General features: G+C 59.6%; 2 protein-coding genes across 3 annotated transcripts in view; one reads left to right on the forward strand and one right to left on the reverse strand.

Annotated features, from left to right (window-relative positions):
* The window catches only part of UPF1 (UPF1 RNA helicase and ATPase), a 35,623-nt gene extending 12,452 nt beyond the window's left edge, over positions 1-23,171 (forward strand). Inside the window, exons 2-24 of one of the 2 annotated variants that reach the window (XM_069477036.1) lie at positions 919-1,058; positions 2,879-2,968; positions 5,160-5,327; positions 5,707-5,887; positions 7,562-7,723; positions 8,340-8,457; positions 8,602-8,700; positions 10,025-10,133; positions 10,341-10,500; positions 10,589-10,707; positions 11,169-11,333; positions 11,416-11,530; positions 12,101-12,244; positions 12,634-12,847; positions 15,570-15,687; positions 16,113-16,269; positions 16,977-17,119; positions 18,111-18,285; positions 18,914-18,995; positions 20,039-20,200; positions 20,394-20,611; positions 20,905-21,027; positions 21,548-23,171. In XM_069477036.1, the coding sequence (XP_069333137.1) occupies positions 919-1,058; positions 2,879-2,968; positions 5,160-5,327; positions 5,707-5,887; positions 7,562-7,723; positions 8,340-8,457; positions 8,602-8,700; positions 10,025-10,133; positions 10,341-10,500; positions 10,589-10,707; positions 11,169-11,333; positions 11,416-11,530; positions 12,101-12,244; positions 12,634-12,847; positions 15,570-15,687; positions 16,113-16,269; positions 16,977-17,119; positions 18,111-18,285; positions 18,914-18,995; positions 20,039-20,200; positions 20,394-20,611; positions 20,905-21,024 (3,159 nt within the window). In that variant the 3' untranslated portion in view covers positions 21,025-21,027; positions 21,548-23,171. The remainder of the gene's footprint in view (positions 1-918; positions 1,059-2,878; positions 2,969-5,159; positions 5,328-5,706; positions 5,888-7,561; positions 7,724-8,339; positions 8,458-8,601; positions 8,701-10,024; positions 10,134-10,340; positions 10,501-10,588; positions 10,708-11,168; positions 11,334-11,415; positions 11,531-12,100; positions 12,245-12,633; positions 12,848-15,569; positions 15,688-16,112; positions 16,270-16,976; positions 17,120-18,110; positions 18,286-18,913; positions 18,996-20,038; positions 20,201-20,393; positions 20,612-20,904; positions 21,028-21,547) is intronic. The other variant, XM_069477045.1, reaches the window with a different exon arrangement.
* Positions 23,172-23,523: 352 nt separating this feature from the next.
* GDF1 (growth differentiation factor 1) lies at positions 23,524-27,990 on the reverse strand. The gene is given in 6 exon segments (XM_069479592.1): positions 23,524-24,311; positions 24,945-25,334; positions 25,337-25,446; positions 25,531-25,563; positions 27,707-27,904; positions 27,950-27,990. Coding segments are annotated over 6 exon segments (1,560 nt in total).
* Between the last annotated feature and the right edge of the window lie 8 nt (positions 27,991-27,998).

A 27,998-nucleotide genomic window follows, 5' to 3' on the forward strand; every position in this document is an offset into this window, starting at 1 on the left:
GGCAGGAGGATCACCTGAGCCCCGGAGTTGGAGATTACAGTGAGTTGTGATCGTGCCACTGCACTCCAGCCTGGTGGGGAGAGAGAGACTCTTATCTCAAAAAAAAAAAAAACAAAAAAAAACAAAACCAGAATTTTTTGTATTTTGCTGCAGTGCTCCTGCTGCCTGACCCAGCCTCATGTTAGGGTTAAGTGGCCCTTGGGGGGCAATTCTGGGGGTGTAGACTGTCATTTGAGGTGGTGGTCCTTGGGGGCACCTTAGGAGCTCCTGTTCCCCTGGGCCCCAGGTGACCATGCAGCCTCAGTGCTGGTGTCTGTGCAGTCCGTGGCGCGGTGACCTAAAATCGTCTGTGTTTGCTGCTGTAAAGTAGTAAGGGCAATACCTGTAGTGAGAGCGTGTGGCCTGGAGGAGGAAGGCTCTGAACATTGTTCCTACTTCATCATCAAGAAGGGCGGTGGGTGAGGTTGGTGGCTTTCCTGCGTCTCCAGGGCGGGCAGCCTTCACGTGAGTGCTTGACAAGCCTTTCACTGTAGTGGGGCTCCAGGCCCTGGGCTGTCCCCAGGTGCACTACGATGGGTCTGTAAAAGTCACCTTGTTCCTTGTGGTCTTCAGTCACCTGGGCTTCCTGGTCTTGGGCCGTGGGCCGTGGATGTGGCTCTTTGGCCAGGTGGGGCATAGACTGTTTGGGGGGGGTGCGGTGCCCTAGGCCACCAGTGCCCTGTTCTTGGCAGGATAGGTTTGATAGGGAAGAAGAGTGTACGAAAAATCCAGTCAGAACAAGGGGACCTGTCTCAAAGCAGCGAGCAGGCCAGTGTGTCACAGGAGGGTCGCTGCGGCTGCTTTTGGCAGAAGCCATGTGCCCAGGCTAGGTCCCAGAAACTGCGGTTTCGCTTGGGTGACACTGTCATTGCACTGTAGGTCGGACCCGAGGGCATCCTGCAGAACGGGGCCGTGGACGACAGTGTGGCCAAGACCAGCCAGTTGTTGGCCGAATTGAACTTTGAAGAGGATGAGGAAGACACCTATTACACGAAGGACCTCCCCATACATGCCTGCAGGTGAGTGGCACAGCTGGGCCCGGGCCCGCTGACTCCTCTGGTAGAGAGGTGGGGTGGTGCCCTTGCTCTCTGGCTGCTCTGTGACTCTTGGCACTCATGCACTCACGGTCCTTGTCCCTGGTCAGGAGAGTGGGCTCAGCACCCTTCGACACCCTGCATTCACCCAGCTGGTGGGGAAAGGCGCCCTTTCCTCTGGCCTCAGGCGCTGGGCCAGGCGCTTGTTGCCTGGTACCTGCCCCTCACTCACTAGAAAGAACTTGTCACATTGGGTGAGCATTTGGGCTTACAGGGGGAACAGAGCAGCCGATTCTCCTACGAAGGGATTGCTCTGCGGTTCTGTGGTGTGCCTGACTCCCTGACGCTTTCACCATGCCTAGAAAATTGGGAGTGAGGAAGTTGTGAGCGGGTAGACCTGCATGTTTTTTGTTTTTTGTTTTTTTTTGAGACAGAGTCTCACTCGGTTCCCCAGGCTGGAGTGCCGTGGCGTCAGCCTAGCTCATAGCAACGTCAAACTCCTGGGCTCAAGCGATCCTCCTGCCTCAGCCTCCCGAGTAGCTGGGACGACAGGCATGCGCCACCATGCCCGGCTAATTTTTTCTGTATATATTTTTAGTTGTCCATATAATTTCTTTCTATTTTTATAGAGACGGGGTCTCACTCTTACTCAGGCTGGTTTCAAACTCCTGAGCCGAAACAATCCACGCACCTCGGCCTCCCAGAGTGCCAGGATTACAGGCGTGAGCCACCGCGCCCAGCCCTACATGTTAACCTAATTTGGAATTCTCATCTCTTGTCTCTTACGTTTGGGCTTATTCTTGCTTTTTTGTTACACATGCGTGAGGAAATGAAGACCAGAAGAGGTGAAGTGATTTTGCTTGGGGCACCCAGCCAGCCAGGGTAGCATGGGGCCTGGCCCTGACTCAGCCCATTCCCCGTCCTCCCCTCCTTCCCCCATTGGTGCCACCAAGGCTGCCTCCCTGTGGCCACGTGTGTTGGCCGGTTAGCTCTGGAGCAGAGGGGCAAAGGGCGGCACATTTGCCTTTGGTTCTCGTTTCCAAATGTCTGACAGTGTGACTGTGCTCCTGTCATGCACAGAGGTGCCTGTGAAGTATCCTGGTGGAGCTGCAGGGGCCTCAGCGGCACAGCCTCTTGCCTCCCTGCCGTCCCCATGCTGTGAGGTGGCGGGGTCTTAAGAGCCCTCCCCATCGTGTGCGGCGTGGGCGAGGGGTGCTGGCTGAAGCACACACTGGTTTGTGACTGAGTGTTGGCTTCATACACAAGCAGAACTCTGGGGAGCTAGTGTTTTTGGTTCTCGTGTGTCAATTTTTAGAAGAGTAGGGTTGACGTTGGGGGGCTCCCCCAAGGTTCCCTCTGCATAAGCACCAGGTCCCCGGGCCCTATGCCTCCACTGCAGGGTCGGCCGAGTTCCCTGGGAGCACAGTGCCCTCTGCTGGAGCCTGGAGTTCCCTGTGACCACAGCGTTGCTAGGGCTGGGGCTCCTGAAACATCAGGCCAAGGGGGAGGGACTGGAATGGCCTTGGGCGAGTGAGCCCCCCTCAGGCAGCTCTCCCTGAAAGTAGCTTTGTTCATCCAGGCTGTCCCCTGCGGAGCCCCCACCACACACCTGACCCCTTCCCTGTGTCCTTGGGATTGGGAAGCCTTGGTTAACTGGTTTGATTTGGTTATCGTGATTGTTGGGTTTGAATATGTGTTTAATGAAAAACTTAAAAATGTTGTAAGAGGAAAGAATTTTACATCCTGCCAAATTAAAACCAGAGAGCAACCTTCCAACTTTAACTGTTGATGTTTTGATTTTCTAGTTACTGTGGAATACATGATCCTGCCTGCGTGGTTTACTGTAACACCAGCAAGAAGTGGTTCTGCAACGGACGGGGAAATACTTCTGGCAGGTAGATAACCAGACCGTGCGTGTGTCTTTAATCAGCACTGTGCTGGAGCTGTGTGTACATTATGGAAATGTTGAAGCGAAGCGCAGTACAAAATCACACTAACAAACCTGGCTTTTTTCCTCCCCTGACTGGTTTAACTTGAAACAGATGGTGGTGTGTGAGCGCCTTAATGTATTTACCCTTGATTTATTCTCTGTGGTTCTTTTTATTATGCAAGTAGGGTTGGCTTAATTCGAGTTCCCAGTTTTTATTTCTCTCTTTCTGCAAGATGAGCTCCTGGCACGCCCATGGATCTTCATTAACGGGAGGATGTTCCCGGGGCAGTAACGGGCACGCAGGGGAGGTTTCTGAGAAGGCTTGCTCTGGCCTGAGCTCATCTCAGCCGTCCAGAGGCTAATTCGGGCCAGATCTTGAATCATCGGATTAAATCAAGCTCACTTGACCGTCGGTCAGCTGGGCTTCCCTTCCTGCCGGTGATCAGCAGCAGCTGGGATTGGGTCCCTTGTCCTGTGTTTGGGATGCGACCAGTGCTCTGCCGGTGCTTGAGTTCCGGAGGGGAGTGGTGGGGCTCCCCTCTGGGCTGCCCTGGTCACGAGGGACGGGTCACTCCACTGCCGGGGAGAGCCTCCATGTTGCTAACGAGGAGGTGGAATCTCTTTCTGAGGTTCACGCTTTAGAGAGAGAAAATGACAAAAGGCTGTAGGCAGCTTGTTTCTCCTCACCTTCCTGTGCCTTCTGCAGCTGGGGTCGTGGAGGGACATGGACAGAGTGGTCAGATCTCGTGGCATCTCTGAGTTAGTAACTTGAGGTGTTTGTTCTGAGCAAGGCAAGGAAGGGGCTGGTGTTTTAATTTAGATGATTTTAAAAGAAAAGTATCTTCTGGGTAACCAAAAGACATTGGTGTCCTGTGTTCAGAATATTCTGGGTAATTTAAGTGTTCTTGTGCTTGCATTAGTTCCTCTCATGCAGGAAAAGCAACTAAATAAAACTTTCTTAGCTGGCAACCCCAGCTTCCGGTCAGCATAGCCAAGAACAGGGAAGTGAGCAAAAGGGCCTCTGAGAAAAAGCAGGCTCAGCCAGGCGCCCTGCGCGCTCTGTGCCAGGCCGCGTGGGAAGGGTGGCAAAGTAGCCACTGCCTTCAGGGAGCGTTGTGCGTGACGGGGTAGGTGCAGAAAGGCAGCAGGAAAGCACTGGTTCTGGTCGGATGCCCAGCACAGCTGCTGCAGAGAGGAGTCGGGGCTCTGGGGATGCCGAGGGCAGCCGCAGTTGGTTAGGTGACCTGTGGCTCCGTGGTGGTGAGAGAGGTTAGAAGGTTGGCGTCTGAGCTAAAGCTTTGAACACAAGTGTCTTCCAGAAGGGAAGAGAAGGGGTGCAGTGAGGAAGGCTCAGAGGCCAGGCAGGACATGTTTGGGGTGTCTGCCCAACGGCAGCAGCCAGCAGTCAGGTGCAGCGTTGCTGAGGCGCTGGGAAGCCTGAAGGCAGAACAGGGGTGTCGCGTGGCTGTGGATGAGGTGAACGGGGCCCTGCGTGTGGTTGGCCTGGCGTGGGCAGTGCAGCAGCAGGCGCGTTAGGTGGGCAGTGTCCTGGCCACGTGGCAGCAAGGAAGGAGAAGAGGCAGCCACGGCTTCAGACCCGGCCCTTGGCTTCTGTAGAGTGGCCCAGAGCCCCCACTGGGTATTTTTTTGCTGTGCTCAGGTTTCTAGTGTGTCTGCTTATCAGGTTTCCTGGCCTGCCCGGATTGGGAGGGGCTGCTGCTCCTGGAAGTAGGCACAGGGCCTCTGAGAAGTGACTTTGGAAAAGCAGCGGAGGTGGCAGTGAGGCGGCCTTGCGGAAACGTCGCTGGCCCCACCACAGCCCTGGCCCAGCAATAGCTTAAATCAGGCCTGATGAGTTGGATTTAAGAGAGCAGGAACTTTAAAAAAAAAAAAAAGAAGAAGAAAAGAAAGCAGGAACTATGTGAAACTTGTTCAGAAAGTTTTCCTTAAAAGTGGTTAATGTTGGGATTGGTTTTGCACTCGGTGGGGAGCCGTTTCAGGGGAGAGCGGGTCCCTGGGGTGCCAGATGGATGAGGTGTGACGGCCTCTGCTAATGGACCGTGAACGGTACCGGAACTTTTAACAGGGGCCCGAAAGTTGGAAGTGGTGAAAAGCCAAACTTGGGGTGTTAACTATTTATCATTTCCTGGTTTCAGCCACATTGTAAATCACCTTGTGAGGGCGAAATGCAAAGAGGTGACTCTGCACAAGGACGGGCCCCTGGGGGAGACGGTGCTGGAGTGCTACAACTGCGGCTGCCGCAATGTCTTCCTCCTCGGCTTCATCCCCGCCAAGGCCGACTCGGTGGTGGTGCTGCTGTGCAGGTGAGGCCCCCAGGTGTCCCCCGGGGGCCACTGTCAGCTCCAGCCCATAATGCTGTAAAGGCTGTTTCTACCAAGGCACAGGGTGTCAGAACGAACCTTTGGGTCTGGGTTTGTTCGGGAGTCGAGAGTGCTGAGTAACTCTTGGGGTGTACTCTGGTTAGATCATAAAAGCAATTCCTTCCGTAAAACCAAAGTCTGTTCTGAGTTTTAAGAGTTCAGAGCGCAAGTGCGTGGGGAGATGCGATTTATTACTAACAATTTAAAGGTAATGTGATCACATAATAAAACTCAGGGAGCGTAAGCCCCTTTGGGTGGAAGGTCAGCAGGGGGCCCTCGGTGAGGGGCACTGCTCCTCACGGCGGCCCTCCCCGCTTGGCAGGCAGCCCTGCGCCAGCCAGAGCAGCCTCAAGGACATCAACTGGGACAGCTCACAGTGGCAGCCGCTGATCCAGGACCGCTGCTTCCTGTCCTGGCTGGTCAAGATCCCCTCTGAGCAGGAGCAGCTGCGGGCCCGCCAGATAACGGCCCAGCAGATCAACAAGCTGGAAGAGCTCTGGAAGGTGAGGCCCACCGGGCAGGCGCACCAGCCCTGCGTGCTGACGGCCAGTTGGGGTTTGTCTTCAGTGACAGCTTGACCCATGAGACCACTGGAGATTCCGAAAGGAACTTGGGTGTGCCTAGAGTGGTCCCGGGGCACCTCCCAAGGCACCTGCCTGTTCGTCCCTGTCCAGCAGCATTGCCTGGCTGAGAGGAGCCTGGCCTCTGGGAAAGGAAAGGAAAGCTCTGGGGTTTTCTTTTCATGCAGGGGTGAGGTTGGGTGGTGGGAGGGGGAAGGGATGGCACTGGCCATGGGTGGATGTGTTGGGCAGAGTCTAGACCTGCTCAGGTAAGCGGGGAGAGAGGTGCCGGGTTGGGTAGTGGGTTGCCTGTCCCTGCCCACAGACCTATGGGGACCCCACCCCTTCCCCATGGAAGCCCTTCTCTGGTCCTGGCTGATGAGGATTTTGTGGTAAAATAAGTTCTGGCTGGGTGCAGTGGCTCACGCCTGTAATCCTGACACGCTGGGAGGCCAAGGTGGGAGGATCATTTGAGGCCAGGAGCTCAAGACTAGCCCGAGCAAGAGCAAGACCCCATTTCTACAAAAGATACAAAAATTAATCAGGGCCAGGCACAGTGGCTCACGCCTGTAATCCTAGCACTCTGGGAGGCCGAGGCGGGTGGATCATTTGAGCTCAGGAGTTCGAGACCAGCCTGAGCAAGATCGAGACCCCGTCTCTACTAAAAATAGAAAGAAATTATATGGATAACTAAAAATATATATAGAAAAAATTAGGCGGGCATGGTGGCGCATGCCTGTAGTCCCAGCTACTCGGGAGGCTGAGGCAGGAGGATCGCTTGAGCCCAGGAGTTTGAGGTTGCTGTGAGCTAGGCTGATGTCAGAGCACTCTAGCCTGGACAACAGAGTGAGACTTTGTCTCAAAAAAAAAAAAAAAAAGAAGTTAGTTCTAATAGCTAGGCTAGGAGTTTTAATTCAGAACCCAACTAGAAATCTCAAATAGAAATTTATTTTTACTTTGAGTACAAGTCAGAATATTGTTCAAGCACTTTCTAGCTGGGTACCTTTCCACGTGGATGTCCAGGTTGCCAAAATTATTTCATCGTTCCTGTTTGTAGCCAAACAGCATAGATGCTGCTCTGTCAGCACCGGTGTGGAGCTCGCTGAGGGGCGTGGACGCTGGGGAAGAATTGCGTGCCCCGTGTCGGTCCAGCTCAGGGTTGGCAGGTCGTGGGAGCCAGGCCTCCCAAGCTGCAGACATGGTGAAACCTGGTCTTTGTGGTGGCTGGAAGAAGGGGTCGCTGTTCCTCACTGGCCAGGCGGGCTTAGAGAAGGCAGCCAGGTGCCTGTGTTCGGACGGCTGTCACGCTGCGCACCTGGGACTTAGTCGGCAGATCCCGGTGCTAGCACGCTGTCAGGGGTAGGAGGAGCAGCCGAGGCTGCAGCTGGCGTCTGGCCGCCTGTGCAGCATGGAGTTCCCGTTCCCAGGGCTCTCCTTGCAGGGGGGCACCACACTGTCCACCTGGAGCAGGGCCAGGTGCCCCCCGTACTTGAAGCCTACATCGGGCCGCTGTGGAAGCAGTGCGCGTGCTCTGTCCTTCTGCCGCCACTGAGCTCTCATTCGTTTGCACGAAGGTAAAAGCGGGGATGAGCAGGGCCCGTGTTTCTTGTCTTCTAGGAAAACCCTTCTGCCACGTTGGAGGATCTGGAGAAGCCAGGGGTGGATGAGGAGCCGCAGCACGTGCTCCTGCGGTACGAGGACGCCTACCAATACCAGAACATCTTCGGGCCCCTGGTGAAGCTGGAGGCCGACTACGACAAGAAGCTGAAGGAGTCGCAGGTGACGTGGCGTGTGCAGGAAGGCTCGTCGTGGTCTGGGCTCTGGCTTTAGCGAAGCATCTCTCCTAAGGTTTGCGGGGGAGGGGACGGTTTTCTCCTCAGGCTGCGGAAGCTGACGTGGGCCGAGGCCCTGAGGAACGGAGCCTGCGGATCGGGGCTGGGCAGCCGAGTGGTGTCTGCGCTGGTGCCCTGGCTCTCGGAGCAGATTATTTTCTGTTTTTAAATCCAACAAAAATCCCTTCCAGTCCGTTCACAGCTTTGTCCATAGCTACGAGAGACCTTGTGCCAGGTCCCCATGAAGAATGTGTCGAGGAAACGGGAACCCTGTAACGTCACCCTCCCTTCTCTCCCTCCCGCAGCTGCTGGCTGTCTGTGGCCCACACAGAGGCCTCCTGCCGTGTGCCGTGAAGTCTCCAGACGGATGTGGAGATTCCTAACTGCTTCTCTCCCTGCCACGCCCGCGGTGGTGGTTGAGGCTGTCGGGTGCCCCTCACGGTGCCCCAGCGTCATGGCGGAGTCCCAGCGGGGCTCACGCCTCGTGGAGACCCGGACCCGGGGCGTCCAGGCCCGGGCCTGCGCTGAAGGCTAACCAGGGCTCTTGTTTTTCATGTGCTCAGACTCAAGATAACATCACGGTCAGGTGGGACCTGGGCCTTAACAAGAAGAGAATCGCCTACTTCACTTTGCCCAAGACTGACTCTGGTAATGAGGATTTAGTCATAATTTGGTTAAGAGGTGATTTTAAGTTTTAAAATACTTGTGACCATAAGTAGCATAAAATTCCTAGTTTTGCCCTTGTAAAGTGTTCCTTAATTTGAACTCTTTATGGTGGAAGCCACAGCACGTGCTAACCACTGCTCTCTTGCCTTTCCGTGGAAGACATGCGGCTCATGCAGGGGGATGAGATATGCCTGCGCTACAAAGGGGACCTCGCGCCCCTGTGGAAGGGGATCGGCCATGTCATCAAAGTCCCTGATAGTATCCTTTGTGTGAAGAGGGCTGGGCTGGGCTGGTGGGGGAGGAAGGTGGGGGTCTGCGAGGCTCCCCCCACGTCTGGTGGGTGGCAGCCATGCTGCTGTGGATTTCACGGTCGTGGCTGTGCCAGAATCTCAAGCTTTATGGCTGGTGCTGGTTGGCACAGCACTTCGCTGCCTGTAGGAAACCGTAGGCCCTTACTGGCGGGGAAAGGTGGTTGGTTGTACAATTACTGCTCCTCCACCCAAAGGGCATGTCAGCATTGGTGACGTCACTTGTGACTGTGGCAGCTGGCTGCTCCTCTCCTGTGCGTCTCGTGTGCCTGCCTGCCTGCCTGCCGTGCACATGCTCTCGTTGGGAAGTAGCTGCTGCTCTTGGAGATGCCCCGGTGAGACTCTCAAGGCGTGTGTGGCTCTGAAGAAGAGCCTTACCTGGGCGCTGAGGCCGTGCAGGAGATTCTAGAGGTCTGCAGCCACGTGCAGATGCTCTGAGTGCACATTTGCTCCCAGGCCAGGCGTGGTGACATGCTGGACCTCAGCGTGACCCACCATGTTGGCCAGAGGGGGGTCATGCAGCATCCGGATGGCTCATGTGCAGTGAGACACCGGGGTGGGGAGACACCGCGGTGGACACTGGCAGGTGCCCCTCCTCGGCAGTGCTGGTGCCTCACAGCCCAGCAGCGGCCTTGGGGGTGTGGGGGGGCGCTGTCCCCTGTATCCACCGTCTGCCTGTGTCTCTGACAGCCTTGTCAGTCTCGGGGCTGAGGGTGGAGGGAAGGGTGTTGCCCACTAGCCACAGCCTCACCGTGGGCTGAGGACATGCCCAAGGCGGGCTGCTTCCTTGTTTCAATCTCAGCCCTGTCTTCAGTTGAACTCAGAGGGTGTGTGTTTGTATAAAACTGGCAGAAGCAGCTTTGGCTGCAGCTGGGGTGCTCTGAGCCCTGCACCTGAGCCCTGCACCCGAGCCCCTGCTGGCCATGTTTGGAGAACCCTACAGCTGGGAGCTGGGGCTCAGGCTTGCTGCTCCGTGCCAGTGAGGGATGACGGCCTCGCTTTGCCCTCTGCATCCCCGAGAAGGGCCGGGGTGAGCGGCCAGGAGATTGCTCTGGGGGTAGCAGGGAGGCACTCAGGGCCTGGCTGAGGGCCAGGACGTGGGCTTATTGTAAAGGCAAATCTGTCAGTGAGAACATTGTCCTGTTCTCTGGTCGTCGTTGGTTCTTCGCGTTGACAGCGTTAGGCGCGGAGGAGGGGTCCCCTACGTAACCAGGGGCTCCTCCGAACAGCCAGCCTGGCTTTTGACAAGGACACAAACTTAACTCAGCGCACAGATTATGGTGATGAGATTGCCATAGAGCTGCGGAGCAGTGTGGGTGCACCCGTGGAGGTGACTCACAATTTCCAGGTGGATTTTGTGTGGAAGTCCACCTCATTCGACAGGTACGTCTGCCCTCTGCTGCCGGGCGCTGCTGCCGTCTGCTTTGCAGTCACCTGCTCTTCCCAGGTCACCGTCTGCCGCCTGCAGCATCCTTATGAGTTCTACCCCGTCACAGTGGAGCGGGTCTCCCCACCCGGCTTTGTGAGCTCAGGACGCCAGTGACGAGGGTCCCAGCTGCGCGCGTAGCTCAGCCCGTGCTCTCCTCACAGGATGCAGAGTGCGTTGAAAACGTTTGCTGTGGACGAGACCTCTGTGTCTGGCTACATCTACCACAGATTGCTGGGCCACGAGGTGGAGGACGTGATCATCAAGTGCCAGCTGCCAAAGCGCTTCACGGCGCAGGGGCTCCCCGACCTCAACCACTCTCAGGTGCTCGCTGTCGCCGGGGCGGCAGGGCCTCTCCCGCCTGGCCACGGCACAGCTGGTGGCCACCCCTAACAGCTGCTTGTATTTGAAGGTTTACGCTGTGAAGACTGTGCTGCAGAGGCCACTGAGCCTGATCCAGGGCCCGCCGGGCACGGGAAAGACAGTGACCTCGGCCACCATCGTCTACCACCTGGCTCGACAAGGCAACGGGTAGGGCTGGGCACAGCCCCTGTGGTGGAGACCTGGGGTGGGGTTGAGGTGGTGGGGTGGGAGGCCTGTCTGCTGGCTGCTTGGGACGTGTCCCACTGAGGAGAGTGGATGGCCACGAGTGTCCTCTGTGTTACTCATGTCAGATCGAGCCTTGTGGTTGCTTTTTAATGACCAAGCCTGCCGCTGGCCTGAGGGACAGTGCGGGCCCGATGGGTCGTGAGTCTTGTGCTGTTGTTTAGCTCAGAAGCGCAAAGGCAACTTACAGGGTGGACAGGAGGGTGAGTGTGCGAGCTCCGTCCTCACGGCACTGTGAGCTGCGTGGGGGCAGGAAGCTCTGGGCTGTCCCGGTCCCAGCTCCCTCAGCATCGTGGCCACTGCCGGTTAAAAGGGACAGACAGTCTTGGCTCGGGTTCGCCGAGCTTCCCTTGGGCAAACGCTGAGCTGTCCAAGTCGCGTTCCAGGCCTGTGCTTGTCTGCGCTCCGAGCAACATCGCTGTGGACCAGCTGACCGAGAAGATCCACCAGACGGGGCTGAAGGTCGTGCGCCTCTGTGCCAAGAGCCGCGAGGCCATCGACTCCCCGGTGTCATTCCTGGCCCTGCACAACCAGATCAGGAACATGGACAGGTGGGCGTCCAGCCGTCCTGCCCAGTTGACCCTGAGCCCTTGCGGGTGGAGCGCGTCCCTGCTGACCTGCGTGTGCTTCCAGCATGCCCGAGCTGCAGAAGCTGCAGCAGCTGAAGGACGAGACCGGGGAGCTGTCGTCTGCCGACGAGAAGCGGTACCGGGCCCTGAAGCGCACCGCCGAGAGGGAGCTGCTCATGGTGAGCCCTGCTGCCCGCGGCGCACGTTCTCTTTGCGCCGAAGCACCCGTACAAGTCTGTTCAGCCTCCGAGGCTCCTGTGGGGGGTCTGTTGCTTTGCTTTTGAGAAGAGAAGTTAGACGCGCCCCTTCCTCTGCCTCCTCACGCTCACTCGCAGTCAGGACGGGGGGTGCATGGGCTTCCGGGTAGTTTCTGTTCCTGGACGGCCGTCCTGCCGCTCGCCCCGGGAACTTGGTCCACACGCCAGCGCTGGGTCTGCCCACACTCCTCTTCCAGAACCCAGCAAGCAAACTGGAATCGCAGCCTGAGAGTAGCTTTTACCAGCTCAGCGCTGCCCCTTGGGAGCTGTCGTGAGGCACAGAGTCCTTTCTGTGTGGAGAGGTTGCCTTCCGCAAAGCATGACCGTTTAGGACCTTAAAAGTTTGTGGTCACCGCAGCCTGGACCATGTGTCTTGTCCGGGAGGGACAGCGTGTTTTATAGTTGTCAGGGAGAGCAAAGAATGGCACCACCCCTGCGTCTCATCCCACCTGTGCAGTGCAGGTGCCCTGATGCCTCTGCACCCCTCCCCAGAACGCGGACGTCATCTGCTGCACGTGTGTGGGTGCTGGTGACCCGAGGCTCGCCAAGATGCAGTTCCGCTCCATTCTAATCGACGAAAGCACCCAGGCCACTGAGCCGGAGTGCATGGTTCCTGTGGTCCTCGGTGCCAAGCAGGTGGGCTGCCTCACCTCCACCGAAATCTCGTTTGGAAACCAGTGTGTGTGATTGTTTGTGCTTGAAGTTGGTTTTTAAAAACTTCTTACAATGCAGCATGATGCCTGGCAGCGCATGGAGCAGTACAGGGTGGGCCCTCTGAGGGGGTCTTTGGAGGGTGGGCTCACGGGGCCCCTAGCCTTTGCCTGCTGCACCCAGAGCCCCCGTGCGCCGGGCCCGGGTACACTACGTGACCTTGTCCTGCTCATGCTGCAGCGTGTGCTGAGTGGTTCTCCCGCACCGTGGCAGGCCGTGCGCTGTGGACCCAGGTCCCCTAGTTCCCTGATGACGGTGCACATCGAGGCCAGTTCTCACTAGAGCTGCTTGACTCGGGGCCCCTCTCCCTGCAGCTGATCCTCGTGGGTGACCACTGCCAGCTGGGCCCGGTGGTGATGTGCAAGAAGGCAGCCAAGGCCGGGCTGTCGCAGTCGCTCTTTGAGCGCCTGGTGGTGCTGGGCATCCGGCCCATCCGCCTGCAGGTCCAGTACCGGATGCACCCGGCGCTCAGCGCCTTCCCATCCAACATCTTCTACGAGGGCTCGCTCCAGAATGGCGTCACTGCAGGTAACAGGGCTCTCTGCCTGGGTGGTGGCTTCTGTAGAGAAGGGACATTGAGAGAATGCAGCCTGGGGAGAAGAAACCAGCCCATCACTTCCTCCCCGTGTGCTTTACATAGCGACCCCTCGCACGTGGCACCCTGCGGTCTCCTTAGTGCGGTCAGGGGGGCCGAGCGTCTGCTTCAGGCTGTGGGTGTGGGAGCCCATGTTCTCCCTAAAACTCAGAGTCACCACCTGAGATCCAGCCAGGGCTCCACAGCCTCACGAGTAGCAGCAAGGACAGGAGTTATAGGAGCTGATCTCTGAGTCCGTCCTTTATGCTGGGCCTGGGTCTGACGCTTTACGACAAGCAGCCGTCTCAAAGCCCCAGGCCCTGGGGGTCTGCACGACCCTTTCTGGCTTCCCTGAGGTCAGAACCACCTTGATTGCTACACGGAGGCATCCTCTGCTTTCTTCACTGCTGACACACGCTGGTGGTGACCACTTGAGTCAGCACAGAGCCATCAGCACAGAGCCACCAGACCCTGCCAGGACCTGTGGTGTCACTGCCACCAGTCTCTGTGAGAAACGAAACACCCTGGATGAAGTGAAAAGTATTCATCGTACTAAGCCCTGAGTGTGCGTCCTTTTAATGTCCAGTGTGACCAGATGAAAGTTCTTATGACATTCGCAGGTGTGTGAGGTGCTGGAAAGAAGTACTCGTAGTCCTCTGGGAGGCTGAGATGGGAGGATCACTTGAGGTCAGGAGTTTGAGACCAGCCTGAGCAAGAGCAAGACCACGTCTCTACTAAACATAGAAAAATTAGCTGGGCGTGTGGGTGCGCACCTGTAGTCCCAGCTGCTTGGGAGGCTGAGGCAGGAGGATCACTTGAGCCCAGGAGTTTGAGGTTGCTGTGAGCTAGGCTGACGCCACTGCACTCTAGCCTGCGAGACAGAGCAAGATTCTATCTCAAAATAAATGAATAAATAAATAAAAAATAAACAAGTACTTGTAGACACAGCTTGGGTATTCACTCTGAGGTGTTGGACAGATGTTTGCCTGAAGATGATCAAAGCAAACCTGTTGCTTCCAGGAAAATAAGTGACAGTATTTGTCACCAATGATAAAATCTGAGGATTCAAATGAAAATGAGAATGTAGGAAAACTTTAACGTTACCTCCTGTGAGGTTGGTGTCTTCCCAGTATCTGGAGGCTCCTCTGATGCGATCCGTGGTGGTGACAGATGGAATGTTCCTACCATTGTCTGTGAAACTAGTCAACCTTTGGATGGTCTGTTTGGCTCAGTGGGCAGATCCTTCTCAAGTGACCAACACGGAGTGTTGCAATGTCAGGCAGGGACCAAAGACCTGTCCCGGATGTGGGGCAGAGTGGGAAGGAGTCGTCACAGGCCTGCTGCGCTTTCAGGGATGGAGACCCACAGTCATCCAGACGGGTCGTGAGGACACTTTGTCCTTCCCAGTTACACGTGTCCGAGAGGCCCGACTCCCTCTCGGGCTCCAGCCTCTCACCGAGGGAGAGCTGACCACAGAGGCAGATCCCAGGGCCCAGCTATCTTCGATGAAGCCAGACAGCAAAGAAATTTGGAGAACTGGAAACAAGACCACTCTTCTCACTTAATGTATTTTTTGGGAAATAGGATTTTTTCCATAAAAAACATTATTTAACACATAATTGATTTATTTTGTCATGAATTAACACGTATTTTAAATTTGTAAGATTTGAAATACTGCTGTCTGCCAGATGCTGGGTCCTGAGAGTCGCTGCCACCATCAGCATCCGTTGTCCCTGCCGCTTGTGAGACTCTGAGGCGTCTGAGCACCGGCTGGAAAAGGCGTGGCCCAGTGCAGCTCAGACCCCTCCCTGGCCCTGGGAGGGCAGCTAGGAGGGCAGGTGCCGTGGTGACCGCCGTACTGGTGCCCGGCACTCAGTGAATAGGAAATTCTTTATTGAGGTGTAAACACGTGTCCGGCTTGATGGGTTTTCACTAAGCGAAAGCACCTGCGAAACCCGAGACTGAGCAGCTCCTGGGAGCCACCTTCATGCCTGAGGGTGGACACACAGGGCGGTGCCGGTTAAATGTGCACGATGACCCTGTGAACAGCTGTCACCAAGCTCACCCAGTGGGCTGTGTCCTCACTTTGCTCGTGCTGACCGAAATCCCCAAGGCTGGGTGGGACATGTGTGACTCGAAATGATGAGGAGACGAGCAGGGCTCAGAACAGCCAAGACGAGCGTGAAGACCCCAGGGAAGGTGGAGGCTCCGGGACACTGTCCAGCCCCAGCCCAGACGGAGTCCAGAGGCACAGCCGCCTGTCCACAGGCCCCGAGTGGTAACAAGTGAGGCTGTAGGGCAGCAGGACAGGGTTGGCTCAACAGTGTCACACACAAGTCAGCTGTAGGGGTTTATGGAGCCTTTAAGGTAATGAAGCTTCTAGAAGGAAAGAGAAGAATATCTCTGTGATCCTGAGGGTGGGCAAAGATATCCAAGCTTCAAGAAGGCACCAACCAACAAACGTTTGTTAGTTAGGGAGCCAGCTTTATGCTGGGCACGGTGCTCCGCGTGGCCTTGCGCAGTCCGGGGCATCCCTGGCCAGGGCCCCACAGACCCGGGTCTCCTGCCCCAGGACCTCTGCCCGCAGTGGGCAGTGTCCATATTGCACGGCCTCTGAGCTCCGTCCAGGTGGGCTGCGGCTTTTGAAGTGTCGCCTCTCTTCCTCCCCCATGATAGCGGATCGTGTGAAGAAGGGGTTTGACTTCCAGTGGCCGCAGCCTGATAAGCCGATGTTCTTCTACGTGACCCAGGGCCAAGAAGAGATCGCCAGCTCGGGCACCTCCTACCTGAACAGGTGAGCAGACGTGCCCACCGACGTCTGCAGGCTTCGGGGACAGCTTGTCGAGAGGTCGCTAACTGTACTTTTTTGTCAGTGTTGAAATTTTTCTTCCCTTCGTTGTCCCTGTTCTGTTCAGACTCTAAACCACAGCATTTTACTTCTGCCTTGTTTTTCCAATGTTCTTCCATTGCTCAGACACTTTATAAACCCACACGTGAGCCTTTTCTGTCCCTTGTCACTCCCCCTAAAGGATGGGCAAGCTCAGTGTGGCCACTCTGGGTGTGGGGCGGGCAGCAGCGCTGGCAGGGCCCTCACGGTATCGTGCTGTCACGGTGACACCCGCTGCCCAGGTGTTGCACCTCTGTACCCCTCACAGCCTGTGGCCTCAGGTTTCGGGACCCCAGGGGTGAGCCCAGTCACTGAGAGCCTGGTGTCCTCAGGACGGAAGCTGCAAACGTGGAGAAGATCACCACGAAGCTTTTGAAGGCGGGCGCCAAGCCGGACCAGATCGGCATCATCACGCCCTACGAGGGCCAGCGCTCCTACCTGGTGCAGTACATGCAGTTCAGCGGCTCCCTGCACACCAAGCTCTACCAGGTACGCTGCGCGTGTGCTGTGGGCGTCGACTTCGACCTTGGAGTTAGGCAGCCAGAGGGCGGCAGTCCCAGCCGGAGCGCAGACCGGGCCCAGGAAGCCAGAGCCAGCCCAGCTCTCAGGAGGGCACACGGTGGCGCGTTACCGACATTGCCGCCAGCGTCTGCGTGGTCGGCCCGAGACTGCGAAGAGTACGTCCCAGGGGTCGGAAACGTGGGCTGACGTGGGTGCACGAAGGTGTTTTCTTGGGATTTTTGAAATAAGTCCAAGCTGGAACAGCAGGGGGTGGTCAGTGCCAGCCTTGGCGTGGGTGTCACCTAGTGGTGAAGGTGGCCGTCACACCCGTATTGACACCCAGTAAGATGTGCACCGTGTGCGTGCTGACAGGCAGAACTCGGTGTGTGTCACGTGGAAACGAACCCAAATGCTACGTCTGCGTGGCCGTGCTGCGGTGGTTCCTGTCCTGGTCGTCGGGTGCCATCCTGGCTTCTCTGACGAGCACGTGTGCTCTTTTTGCTGCGAAACGAACCACCGTGGCTAAAAGAAAACAAAACGCACAAAGGGCCGGGAGAGCCCAGAGGCGCGATGAACAGGCGCCAGGTCCCGGGCTCCCAGGGGGATTTGAGGGCATCTCTCGCCATGTTTGCTGTGGTCTCGGGGGTCCCGGGGGCAGCCTGCTGGCTGACGGTGGCTGCATGGCTCCCTTTCAGGAGGTGGAGATCGCCAGCGTGGACGCCTTCCAGGGCCGTGAGAAGGACTTCATCATCCTCTCCTGCGTGCGGGCCAACGAGCACCAGGGCATCGGGTTTCTGAACGACCCCCGGCGTCTCAACGTGGCCCTGACCAGAGCAAGGTAGGGAGGGCAGCTGGCCACCTGGCACCCCCTCTCTTACCGAGCCTCACTTCCCAGCCCCAGCTTGGGCTGGTGTTGCGGGGGGGGGTGCCAGGGCACGAGGTCATCGGGCTCTGAGCAGCGGTTCAGGAACAGTGTGTCACTCTGGAGTCTCTTTCTGTGGTCTGGTGGTTTTCCGGCTGTTTGCCGGGTTCCAGCAGGGAGTGTCTTTCAAGGTCCTCCTGGTCTGAGATTCAGACCAAGTGTGTGTTCGCATGAGTGTGAAATTTTGGTCTTGCCCATTTTTTTTGGTTCTCGAATGTAACTTTTCTGAAATGATAATAGCAGAAAGGATCCAGAGGACAAGGTAGCCACTGTGTCAGTCTCCACGTAAAACTAGACGGCAACAGCTCACCAGCTGGAGCCCGGGGGCCCAGCCCAGGGCTCAGCGCATCCCAAGGGAAGAGCCAGTCGCTGCTTCCGGCTCACGTGCACATGTTGGCTCCTCCCCCTTGAGGGTCGTGACTGCTTTTGATTTGTTACCTGCTCTTTGTGAGGTGCCCTCTGGTCCGGTGATCGGTATCGGTGGGCCCCCGGCACACAGCTGTGTGCCGGTGCTGTGTGCCAGTGAGCTAGAGGGGCTAGGTGTCGAGGTGGTGCCCGCTTGCAGCCTGCAGGGCTGCTGTGCCCAGTGCCAGGAGCCACCTCTTGTCCACAGTCTTTGTCTCTGAGTCCACTTCCCCAGGCAGGTTTCTGGTGTTGGGCTACTTGGACATCCACCAGTAAGCCTGTGTGCAGGGCCAGAGGTGTGCGGTGGGCCAGCCTGGCCTCTGCGACGGCGCCTGTGGCCCCCAGGGCTCCTGCTTGCCGAGCACACGCGTGTGCAGGGGTAGGCTGCATGCTGGGTGTGTCAGGCTTGGGCTTCCGTTGCCTTGGATTTGGATTCTGAGTTTGCAGCCCCACCTCACGTGCAATAGTTTGCCGCGGGGTCCTCAGCCCTGTCCTGTCGCAGGTACGGTGTCATCATCGTGGGCAACCCCAAGGCGCTGTCCAAGCAGCCGCTGTGGAATCACCTGCTGAACTACTACAAGGAGCAGAAGGTGCTGGTGGAGGGGCCCCTGAACAACCTGCGTGAGAGCCTCATGCAGTTCAGCAAGCCCCGGAAGCTGGTCAACACCATCAACCCGGTGAGCTGCCTACACCTCGCGTCCCGCGCCCAGGCGGCCAGGACGTGGTAGCCCACGCGCCCTGGGAGTGAGAGTTGGGGTCCACCAGCCCCACCACTCTGGGGTGCTGTCCTCGTGCACAGGGTGCATCTCCTCAGCAGGGCGGGGAGGGCTCTTTGTCCCGAGCCCATGTTCTGGGAGCGCTGTGGTGTGGCTCGTGGCACGCTGAGAACCCCCCAGAGGGCCCTCCTGGACGAAGGGCTCGGGATCGAGTACCCCATGCCCAGGCTCCCAGGCCTTCTGCGTTGATTCATGGGCTGGGGTGTCATGGGCGGCCTCGGGGAGTCAGACTTGGGACATAGACACAGCAGTTAGGCCACTTAGGGAGCCCAGGGTGCTCTGGGTGGCAGAGGGGTGTGCCTCTGCCTGGGCCAAAGCGAGGGACCAAGGTGGTCAGCGCCGGGACCCAGTTGGCTGTGGGGGCAGGTGAGGCCCAGAGCCACCTGCCTCAGCAGCCCCCGCCCCAGCTGAGCCCAGCGCAGTGTCCACATCCAAGAGCTGCATACTTGCCACCTCCCAGGCCACCAGTTGTGTGGGAAGTTCTTTCCGTGTTGCCGACGAATTCCTCACCTACCTAAAACCTGTGCAGGGGGCCCGCTTCATGACGACAGCCATGTACGACGCGCGGGAGGCCATCATCCCGGGCTCGGTCTACGATCGCAGCAGCCAGGGTGAGTGCCCCGTGGGGCCGGGCCGCCCGCGTCCCCCATGCCGAGGTGTTGGCCGTTCCCATGCCTGCCGCTGTGGCTCTGTCGCTCTTGGGTGGCCACACAGCCTCAGTCCACAGAAGCCTGTTTGACAGAGTGCCTTGTTTGAAATCAAATAGCTTCCTTGCTGGTTTCTAAAACAAGGCGCTTTTCCTAGCAAGACAGCGATGCCCGTCTGACCCAGCGCTTCCTCAGGTGCGGCACCCGCCTTCCTCACTCCTCGCCCGCAGGTCCCACCCCAGCCCCGGGTGGGTGCAGCCTCCCCTCAGGTTCCGCCGCCTATTTGAAGCTCCGTGTGCTCCGTTGCGGTGAGGCTGGGAGGCCACGGGCCCTGCGTGGAGTCGCCATGTGCACCAGGGCCAAGCTGTGCCCTGCTTCCGAGTGCCTGCCCCAAAGGCAGCACCGTGCCCAGCAAACCCGCGCAGCCGACCTGGCAGGCCCCTTCCTGCCGCGGTATTCTGGTCACTGGGTTCAGACTGTGGTCTGTGTTCTTTAACAACAAAATTCTCCCTGTACACAGACAGCAAGTCATCGTGTAGCTGGGGGTGCCCGGGGACCGTCCCTTTTTGCCCAGCCCCCTGTGAGCCTGGCTCAGGCTGGCGCACTGGTCACTGTTGAGCCTCGCTGCCCTCATGGTGACACGCCATGGCCCAGCTATTTCACCCGGCCACTCCCCTCTGGTCTTTGATGCGGCCCCTTCCCTCCCCCAGAGGGGGCCTGGCAGCACCTGGGGCTTTGTCTGCTTTTAGCCAGAGTCTGTTAGATCAGATCGAGTTTCCTTGTGATGGATCTTAGATGTTTTCTGGCTGTCTGGCGGTAGAGGTTGCATGAGTATGAATAGAAAATTTTCTATTAAAAGGGTTTGTTTTTTTTTTTTTGTAAATGCAGCATGGTTTTCAATTTTTGAGATCCCTGTAGGCCACTGATTCTCAGCAGCCTCCTGGGGAGAAAGGGCACACGCCGGGCACCAGCCTCAGGTGACACCTGCCATCCGCTGTGTCTTGCAGGCCGGCCCTCAAACATGTACTTCCAGACCCATGACCAGATCGGCATGATCAGCGCCGGCCCCAGCCACGTGGCCGCCATGAACATCCCCATCCCTTTCAACCTGGTTATGCCGCCCATGCCGCCGCCGGGCTACTTCGGACAAGCCAACGGGCCGGCTGCAGGTGGGCGCGCCGGCGCTGCGCGGGGAGAGCGGGCTGGCACCGTGGGCTGCTCACCCACCAAGCCTCAGCCCTGTGGTCGCCCCAGGGTCCCGGCCCCCTTGCCCCGCTGGGGCTGCACTCTGCCTCCAGCTGAGGTCTTGCTTGTCTGTGTGGCTCAGGCCTCCCTCAGGCAGCCCTGGACTGTGTCTTTCAGGCCGGGGCACTCCGAAAGGCAAGACTGGGCGTGGGGGGCGCCAGAAGAACCGCTTTGGGCTTCCTGGGCCCAGCCAGACCAACCTCCCCAACAGCCAGGCCAGCCAGGATGTGGCGTCCCAGCCCTTCTCCCAGGGTGCCCTGACGCAGGGCTATATCTCCATGAGCCAGCCCTCCCAGATGAGCCAGCCTGGCCTCTCCCAGCCCGAGCTGTCCCAGGTGAGCCCCCAGTCCCCACCCCAGAGCCCACGGCATTCCCCCTCGGAGGGTGGGGCTGTAAGTCTGGAATGTTCCATCCATGGTGCTGCCCTTCTGGGTCCTGGGCAGCTGGTCTGGCTCACGTCGCCCGTCTGGGTTAACTGGCCCCTGTGCTGGGGTGAGTGGGGTGGGTCTCTTGCTACTTAGGCTTGAGGACGGGGTTTTCTGGACTCTTCTCTGGGCTGGTGAGGGGCCCAGTGGAAGTGAGCACCCTTGGACTGTGGCTTGCTCACGTCCCTGACCTTGTCTTTTAGGACAGCTACCTCGGCGATGAGTTTAAGTCACAGATCGATGTGGCGCTCTCACAAGACTCCACGTACCAGGGAGAGCGGGCGTACCAGCACGGCGGGGTGACAGGGCTGTCCCAGTACTAGAAGGCAAGCCCACCCTGTAGCAGGCCTGGCCCAGCTCCCGCCCCCCAAGAAAAGGGATGGGAGCCACTGGGGGCATGGGGTCTTCACCAGGGGGCTGGAGTCCCGTGTCGTGGGGGTTTTACGCCCAGGGGGCCAGCTTGTCCCGTGACCCTCAGTTGGGTCAGGGTGGCTTCAGGCCCACCTGCCAGAGCCACAGCCTGCCCTCCGGTAGAGAAAACCCTAGTGCTCCCTGGGGAAAGGGATGTGGTGGTCCCGTGGCTGCCTGGGTGGGCAGGGAGGAGGACGGTGCCCGCCACAGCAGCCTCGCTCGCTGGACGGGGTTCAGGACGCCTGCCGGGCTCCACTGCCTGTTTCCCCTGTGGGCCTCAGTTTCTTCATCACAGTGGCTCAAGGGTGGGCTTGGGCTCCCTGCCCTGCCTGTGTGCCAGGCCAGGGGCATGCAGTGGGGCACTGTCCCCGCCGGGGAGGACCCTGGGAGCTCCGCCCGCTGGCCCTCACGGCCGCCTGCCTTCTCCTTGCACAGGTGGCGGCGGAAGAGCTAAGCTACGTGGCTTAGTCCATCAGCATCTTATTCTGGGTAATAAAAAATAAAAATAAACGGATACCTGTTTTCCACTGCTAAAACTGAAGCACCACTGTGTGAGCAACAGGAGAGGGAGAGGCCGAGCGAGGGAGAGGAGGAGCCCAGCTGAGCGCGCCCTGCTGCCCCGGCGGCAAGGAGCAGAAGGCAGCGGCGAGGGCCGGCCCGCCGGAGCCTGGAGTCCTGCCCGGCCCGCGCCAAGGAGGCCCCGCGCTTGCGTCCAACCTGGGCCTGCCAGGGCGGAGGGAGGAAGACCCTCATCTCAGAGTAGCCCTTTCCTCTGTTCTTTTCTTTTTCTCTTTATTGAAAGGGGACTACGTTTTAGCAGGAAAAAACTTCGCTTTTCTGTGCCCGAGCAGGCTTGCAGGCGGCCGTGCCGGGCAGAGCCCGGGCGGGAGAGTGGCATCTGTCCAGCCGCCGGAACCGTGAGGTCACGGTGCCTGTGTTCTAAGAGGGTTTTCATTTAAAGAAAATACGGTGTTTGGGGTTTTTCTGTTTGTTTTTTTAAAGATTCTTTCAAAGGAGTACTGAAAAATATTTTCCTAAGTTTGTCTCTGAAATCTTAGTGGTGGACCTGGGAGATGTGAGAAGCTTCCAGAAACGAAGTTTAAACGTCAGCGCAGCTGGAGACTAGGATCAACACCTGTGACGTGGTCTCGAGGAGCATTTTTGTTCTAGGTCTTAGCTTCCTGCGGGCGGTTGCTGCAGGGTGACAGGTCTATGCAGGAGCCACCTGGCCGAACCCAGATGCCGCACGATCTCCGCTGGACTCTGAGGAGCAAAGCTGCTTCCTGCGGCGGACTCGGCGCGGGGCTCGGCTGCCCGGGAGGAAGGTGCCAACGGCCCCACTGGACGGGGCCTTGGCCAGGACTGGCCATGAGGCCAGGGGGCAGGAGGGTGGCCATTCCCAGGCCAGTGGCTTCTTCCCCAGGGTCCTTCCGAGGATTTCATGGAAAGCAGCAGCCAAGACGGCCTGTCCCCATCCCCAGGAGGCACTGAGTCCCCACGCTCAAGTGTGGAGCCTCCCCGTGCCGGCACAGCGCCGCTGACCTGGGTGCTCTCTGCCTTTGGGGGAGAAGGGGCGAGTCGGAGATGAGTCGGTTCTGTGCTGCGGGGGTTGGAGGCGTTTGCTGTTGGCTGGCGGAGGAGACCTCCGCCTGGATCTGTAGCCATGAGCGTCGCCCCAGCTCCCTGCACACTGCGGGTTGGAGTGTCATCCCTAGTGACCCCAGCCCTGCCTGCCCCTCCCAAAGACTCCAGATCCCAGCTTCTACACGGGACAGACGGGGATGCACAGGCCACCTTCCTTCTGGCAAGGACTTATTTATTGCCATTGCTGTAGGGCTTTCGGTTTCCCCTTCTTTTGGTAGCCGCCTAGAGGCATGGATGTGGGGCGCTTCCCGCTGTGACCCTGTGCCTGCCCACCGGGTGGGGACGCTTTGCCTCTGCCTGTGCCCTTCGCTCGCTGTGTTCACCCTGAGCAGCGTCACTCAGTTTTACAAATCGAGCATCTGTACCAGGCAGCATAACTTTTGATTTTTGGTCTATTTGTTTTAAGCTCTTTTGTCACCAATAAAATATTAATAAACAGTTCTTGCCTTCATGTGGGAGCTGAATGCACTGCAGGGTGGGGAGGGCATTGGTTGGAGGGTGATGGGTGTGGAGGCAGCTGAGGCCACGGCTAATGGCAAAGCCCAGGAAGGCGGCAGCTGCTGGACCCTTCCCTGAAGTGAGCAGTGCCTGGGCCTGCGTGCCGCTCGCTGGTGACCATTGGATGTTGGGCTGGGCGGGGGACGTGCTAGGGCCAGGGCCAGGACGAGAACGAGTCCTCCCCACCCCCAGGAGACAAGAGCCAAGGAGCCCAGGGGAGCAGACCACGCGGTGTTTATTGTTGGTTCCACGCCCCCACCCGCCCCTGGTCAGCGGCAGCCGCACTCATCCACCACCATGTCCTCATAGTGCCGCAGCACCACGTTGTCGCTGTTGTCGAAGAAGAGCATGGAGATGGGCGACAGGCGCGCGGGCACGCAGCAGGGCAGGCCACCGGCGCCTGGGGTGGCCGCGTGCATGAGCGCGCGCAGCACGGCGTGGTTGAGTGCCGGGGGCCCGCCAGGGCCAGACAGCGCAGCGGGCAGCGCGCACTGGCCCTGGCAGTAGTTGGCCAGGAAGCCTCGCGGCGCGATGACCCAGCGGTGCCAGCCCACCTCGCGGAAGCTCACGTAGAGCCGCCGCGCGCGACACGCGCCCCCGAGGCCGCCGCCCGCTGCAGGTTCGGCCTCGCGCCGGGGCCGGGCCAGAGGGTGGCACAGGCTCGGGTCGAGGGTCACCAGCAGCAGAGAGGCCTCGGCCAGGCGCGCGCAGGCGGCAGGGGACTGGGCGCTCAGCGCCAGCGCCAGGCGGAGGCTGCGCGGCACCGAGGCGTTAGGTGCCCAGGCGGCGCCCAGCAGCTCGGCGCGCACCGGCGACTCCAGGGCCGGCACCGCCTGGCGGAGCAGCACCGCCCCCGGGTCCCGGCCCGCGGCCTCGCCAGCCCGCGCCACGCTCAGCTCCCAGCCGCTCGCCGGGGCCGCCGCCGCCGCGAAGCGCAGCTCCAGGCGAGCCCGGCTCGGGCGCTCGGCGGGTTCTACAGCTGACAGGTCGAAGACGACGGTCCACCCGGGGCACTGCCCCGCGGCCGAGGCGGGCTCCGGGGGCCGGACGGCCGCACCTGGAGAGACGGGAAGGACTCTGCTAGCGCTGCGTTCCCGTCCAGTCCCCAGCCTGCCCGCGATGGAGTCTCGGTTGGGGACAGGGAGGAAGGTGAGCACCTAGGGCTGGGGGCGCTGATCCGTTGGAAGGCGTCAAATAGTGTGAAGCACTGGGGTGGGGTGATAGTGTTGGGCAGGGCATGAGTTGAAAGGAAGGGGCCCTGCGGGGTGCGGAGAGGCAGCTGCCCTCCCTTGGGGACACAGGCGGGGGTGCAGAAGGCGGGTATGAGCGAGGAGCGCCTGAGCGGCTGGCCAAGCGATGCTGGGGCGGTGGCATCTGCAGGAAGGCATCAAATGGTGTGAAGTGGGGGTGGGGGTGGAGATGGAGTGGGGGCAGGGATTCAGCTGCCAGCAAGGGGCCCTGCCGGTGCTAGGGGGCCTGATCTTGGTAGCCTCCTGGCGGGCGTCCCTGGTGTGCAAAGGACAGGGAGGGGTGGGATGTGGGGGCCCAGGTTGCTAGCGGGCCTGGACGTGGCGGGTGGGGACTCGGGACTCTAGGGACCGCTCCTACCTCCCCTACCACGCTCGAGGCTCACCCCTCGAGCTCTCAGCCTTTGGGACCAAAGCCCCCAGCGAAGACCCGCCTCACTCACCGCGGTCCGGAATGTGGCGCACAATGTTTCCGGCGACCCCCAGCTCCTCCACGTGGCATGGTTGCAGGGTGGCCCCCGGGGGCGTCCGCCGCAGGCCTGACCTTGCCTCCTGGGGGTCGCGGCGGCGGAACAGGCGCCACATAACCGGGGGGACGGGCCGGAGCGTGGGGGCGCCCCGGGGCGCATCGCGCAGCCCGAGCGCCTGGAGCAGGGCGGCGGCGGGGCCCGGGGGCGCAGGGGCGCGGGCGGGGGATGGCCAGGGCAGCAGCAGGGCCAGGAGGGGGAGGAAGAGGTGGCGGCCAGGGCGTGAGCACAGCGGTGGCATCTTCCTCCCAGGATGGCCGGAGAGTGCGCGGGGTCGCCGTGGCCCCCGACCAGTGGGCTGGGGCGGGGCCGAGGTCCTGGGGGGCGGGGCCGTGGTCCGGAGGCGGGGTCTGAGGGGCGGGGCGGGGTCCCATGGGACGTGGCCAGGAATGGCCGGGACCCGGAGGAGCGGAGCCGGCTGGAGCCAGGGTCCCGGGGGGTGGGGCAGGGTCCATGGGGGCGCGGTGGGGCGGGGCCGGGCGCGGCGGGGCATCAGAAGCGCCTGTTCTTCACCAGGCCGTTCCGCAGCGGCTTCCTGGGGGCCAGAAGCGGCGGGTTAGCCGGGAGCTCCACGCCCGCGCCTCTGCCGCACCCGGGCCCTCCCTGTCCTCACATCTCAAAGACCCCCCACGTGCCTTCACTCGATCAGGCCCGGGCCCGCCTGATGCTTCCTCCTCGCGACCACCCTACCCCCGCCGACGGGCCCGTAGGACCCCGCGCGTCGTCCCTGCACCCTGGCACCTCGTTCCCTGCCTCCCTAGGCCGCTGCAGGCCAAAGGCCGCCCACCAGCCTGGGCCTCACTTAGCTCCACCACCTCCACCAGGACAGGCCTCTGCACAGGACACACGCGACAGATCCTCCTCTGCTCCTGGACAGAATCCTCTGCCACCCGCCTCACGCAGGCTCGTCCTCGGCTCCGGTGGCCCCGGCCAGCTCTCCCCACCCCCTTCCTTCTGCCTTCCTCTGCCGCCTCCTACTGTCCTTCCATGTTTTTAAAACAAGTTGCCACATTTTAAAACTAATCGGCGCCGTAAGTGTCCAGCTTAAGATCCCAGAGAAAGATCCCTAACCTCGAAACGGGCTGCGTACTTCAAACTGTAAAAGCCATCTTCTCTTGCAACTCCTGTTTCCCAAAACTGCAGTCCTATCTGACTTCCCTCCCTGTGGCCACTGCTGCTCTCAGGAAAATCCCATTTTCCCTGGGAGAGGCAGCAGCGGGACTCCGGGTCGGTGGGAACGTGTCCAGGGCTCCCCTGCTGGACACGACAGGGTCTGGCCCCTACTCCTCGCTGCCTTTGCCAGCCCTGGAGTCGTACCCTGTTCAACCGAGATGGCATCTTGGTCTTGAGGCTGGTGGCCAGGCCCACTCTCACCTGCGGGGACTGCTCAGCCCTGGCAAATGTTCTCTGGGTCTCTGTGTAGAAGTGGCTCCCACAGTGGCGCTTACACACAAATGCGTGGGGGTTGAATAGGTCCGATCATTGAGACACCAGGAAGTGTGGAAAGCTCACAGCTCCCCCAAGCTGCTCCTGCAAAAGTTGCTTGCTTTCGGGGGTCCTCACCCAGCGACAAGCCCACACGTGCGTGACTGCCCCCTTTGCCCCCTGGCTTTGTGGAGTGCTCCATGGCCCTTCCATAGAAGCAGCTAAAACTTTCCCAGGGAGGTCACTTTAAGTCACTCTTCCCTTGGGACCGAAGCTCAGCCTGCCTTCGGAGCCGAGTGGTATCTAGTCCTACGGGTTGCTGGTCTTTGTGGGGAGATAAGCCCCGCTCAGACCGCCCATCTGTCCCTTGTCTTCTGGCTTTGCCTGTGGTCCTTTAGAACATGAGCCTTGGTCCTTCATCCGCCTTTGTGGCCTCTCGAGTCTTCTCATAAACAGCTTTCTCGATTCCTCAGTGACACAGTCTCCCATTTCGGCTCAGGGATGACCCCGTTCCTACACTGAAGGGACACAAAGACACACCTTTGCTCTTTTCCCCAGATGGTCCCCAAGTGTTGGCCCGGGGCCAACCCGACAGACCTTCCTTCCCTCTGGGCGCTCGTTTATTTGCTAAAGGCTTCACAGACACCGTGTCCCTGTCCCCCACTGTTGACTCCTACTGCGCCGGCAAGGGTAGGATCTTCAAGGCTGGGCCCGACCCTGCCCATTCGTTCTCGCCCGCTTTTCCGCACAGGCTTCCGAGTCAGCTGTCAGTGTCCCCTTCTGGGGCAGGGAGCACACCCACCTGGGGGGCGGTGGCCTCTCTACAACAGCTTTAGGCCTCCGCCGTGGTGAACAGAGCATCACTGTGAGGGCGGAAGCTGCGGAGGTGCACGACGGAGGTGGCTTCTGGATGTTTCCTTTCCAATGAGGAGGACAGAGAGAGGGGAGCTCCCTGGGGTTTTGCAAGGCTTTTGCCGAGTTGCCACTGAGCACAATGGATGAATGTTCCAGAGAGGTAGTGTGGGGTAGGACTAGGGGTTGATTTGAGCTATTTTAGAAGATGCTGAAACGTCAGGCAGACACTGGAGACAGGGAATGCGCTCTGGGAGCTCTGTGAGCCGGCGGAGAAATCTGGAAGTGCCTCTCCCCTCGTGGAGACAGGCCCGCTTTGTTCTGCAATAAAGAGCTGCTCCTGAGCCATCTGCAAGCCTAGGAGGGAGGTCTGGAAGAGAGCAACCCCGCTGACACCTGACCTTGGACTTCTGGTCCCCTGAATTAGGAGCAGATGCGAAGGAGCAGGACACTGGCAGAGAGCAGCCCCCGAGAGTCCTGCAGTCCGGCGAGGGGGTGCGGCGCGGCTCACCCCTGCCCACATCTCTGCGGCAGGGGCTCCCCAGCTGCCCCGGAGCTCTTCCCGAGCCCCGAAGCTGCTGCCGCCAGTGAACTGGGAGCTGCGCGAGGACGAAGCACCAGGCAGCTGGCGCCCCTGGGGTCACCTTCCGTCACTGCAGACGCCAGCCGCCAGGGCAGGCGCCATATGCTCCT

Source organism: Eulemur rufifrons, chromosome 2, assembly GCF_041146395.1.
Source record: "Eulemur rufifrons isolate Redbay chromosome 2, OSU_ERuf_1, whole genome shotgun sequence".
Classification (NCBI taxonomy): Eukaryota; Metazoa; Chordata; class Mammalia; order Primates; family Lemuridae; genus Eulemur; species Eulemur rufifrons.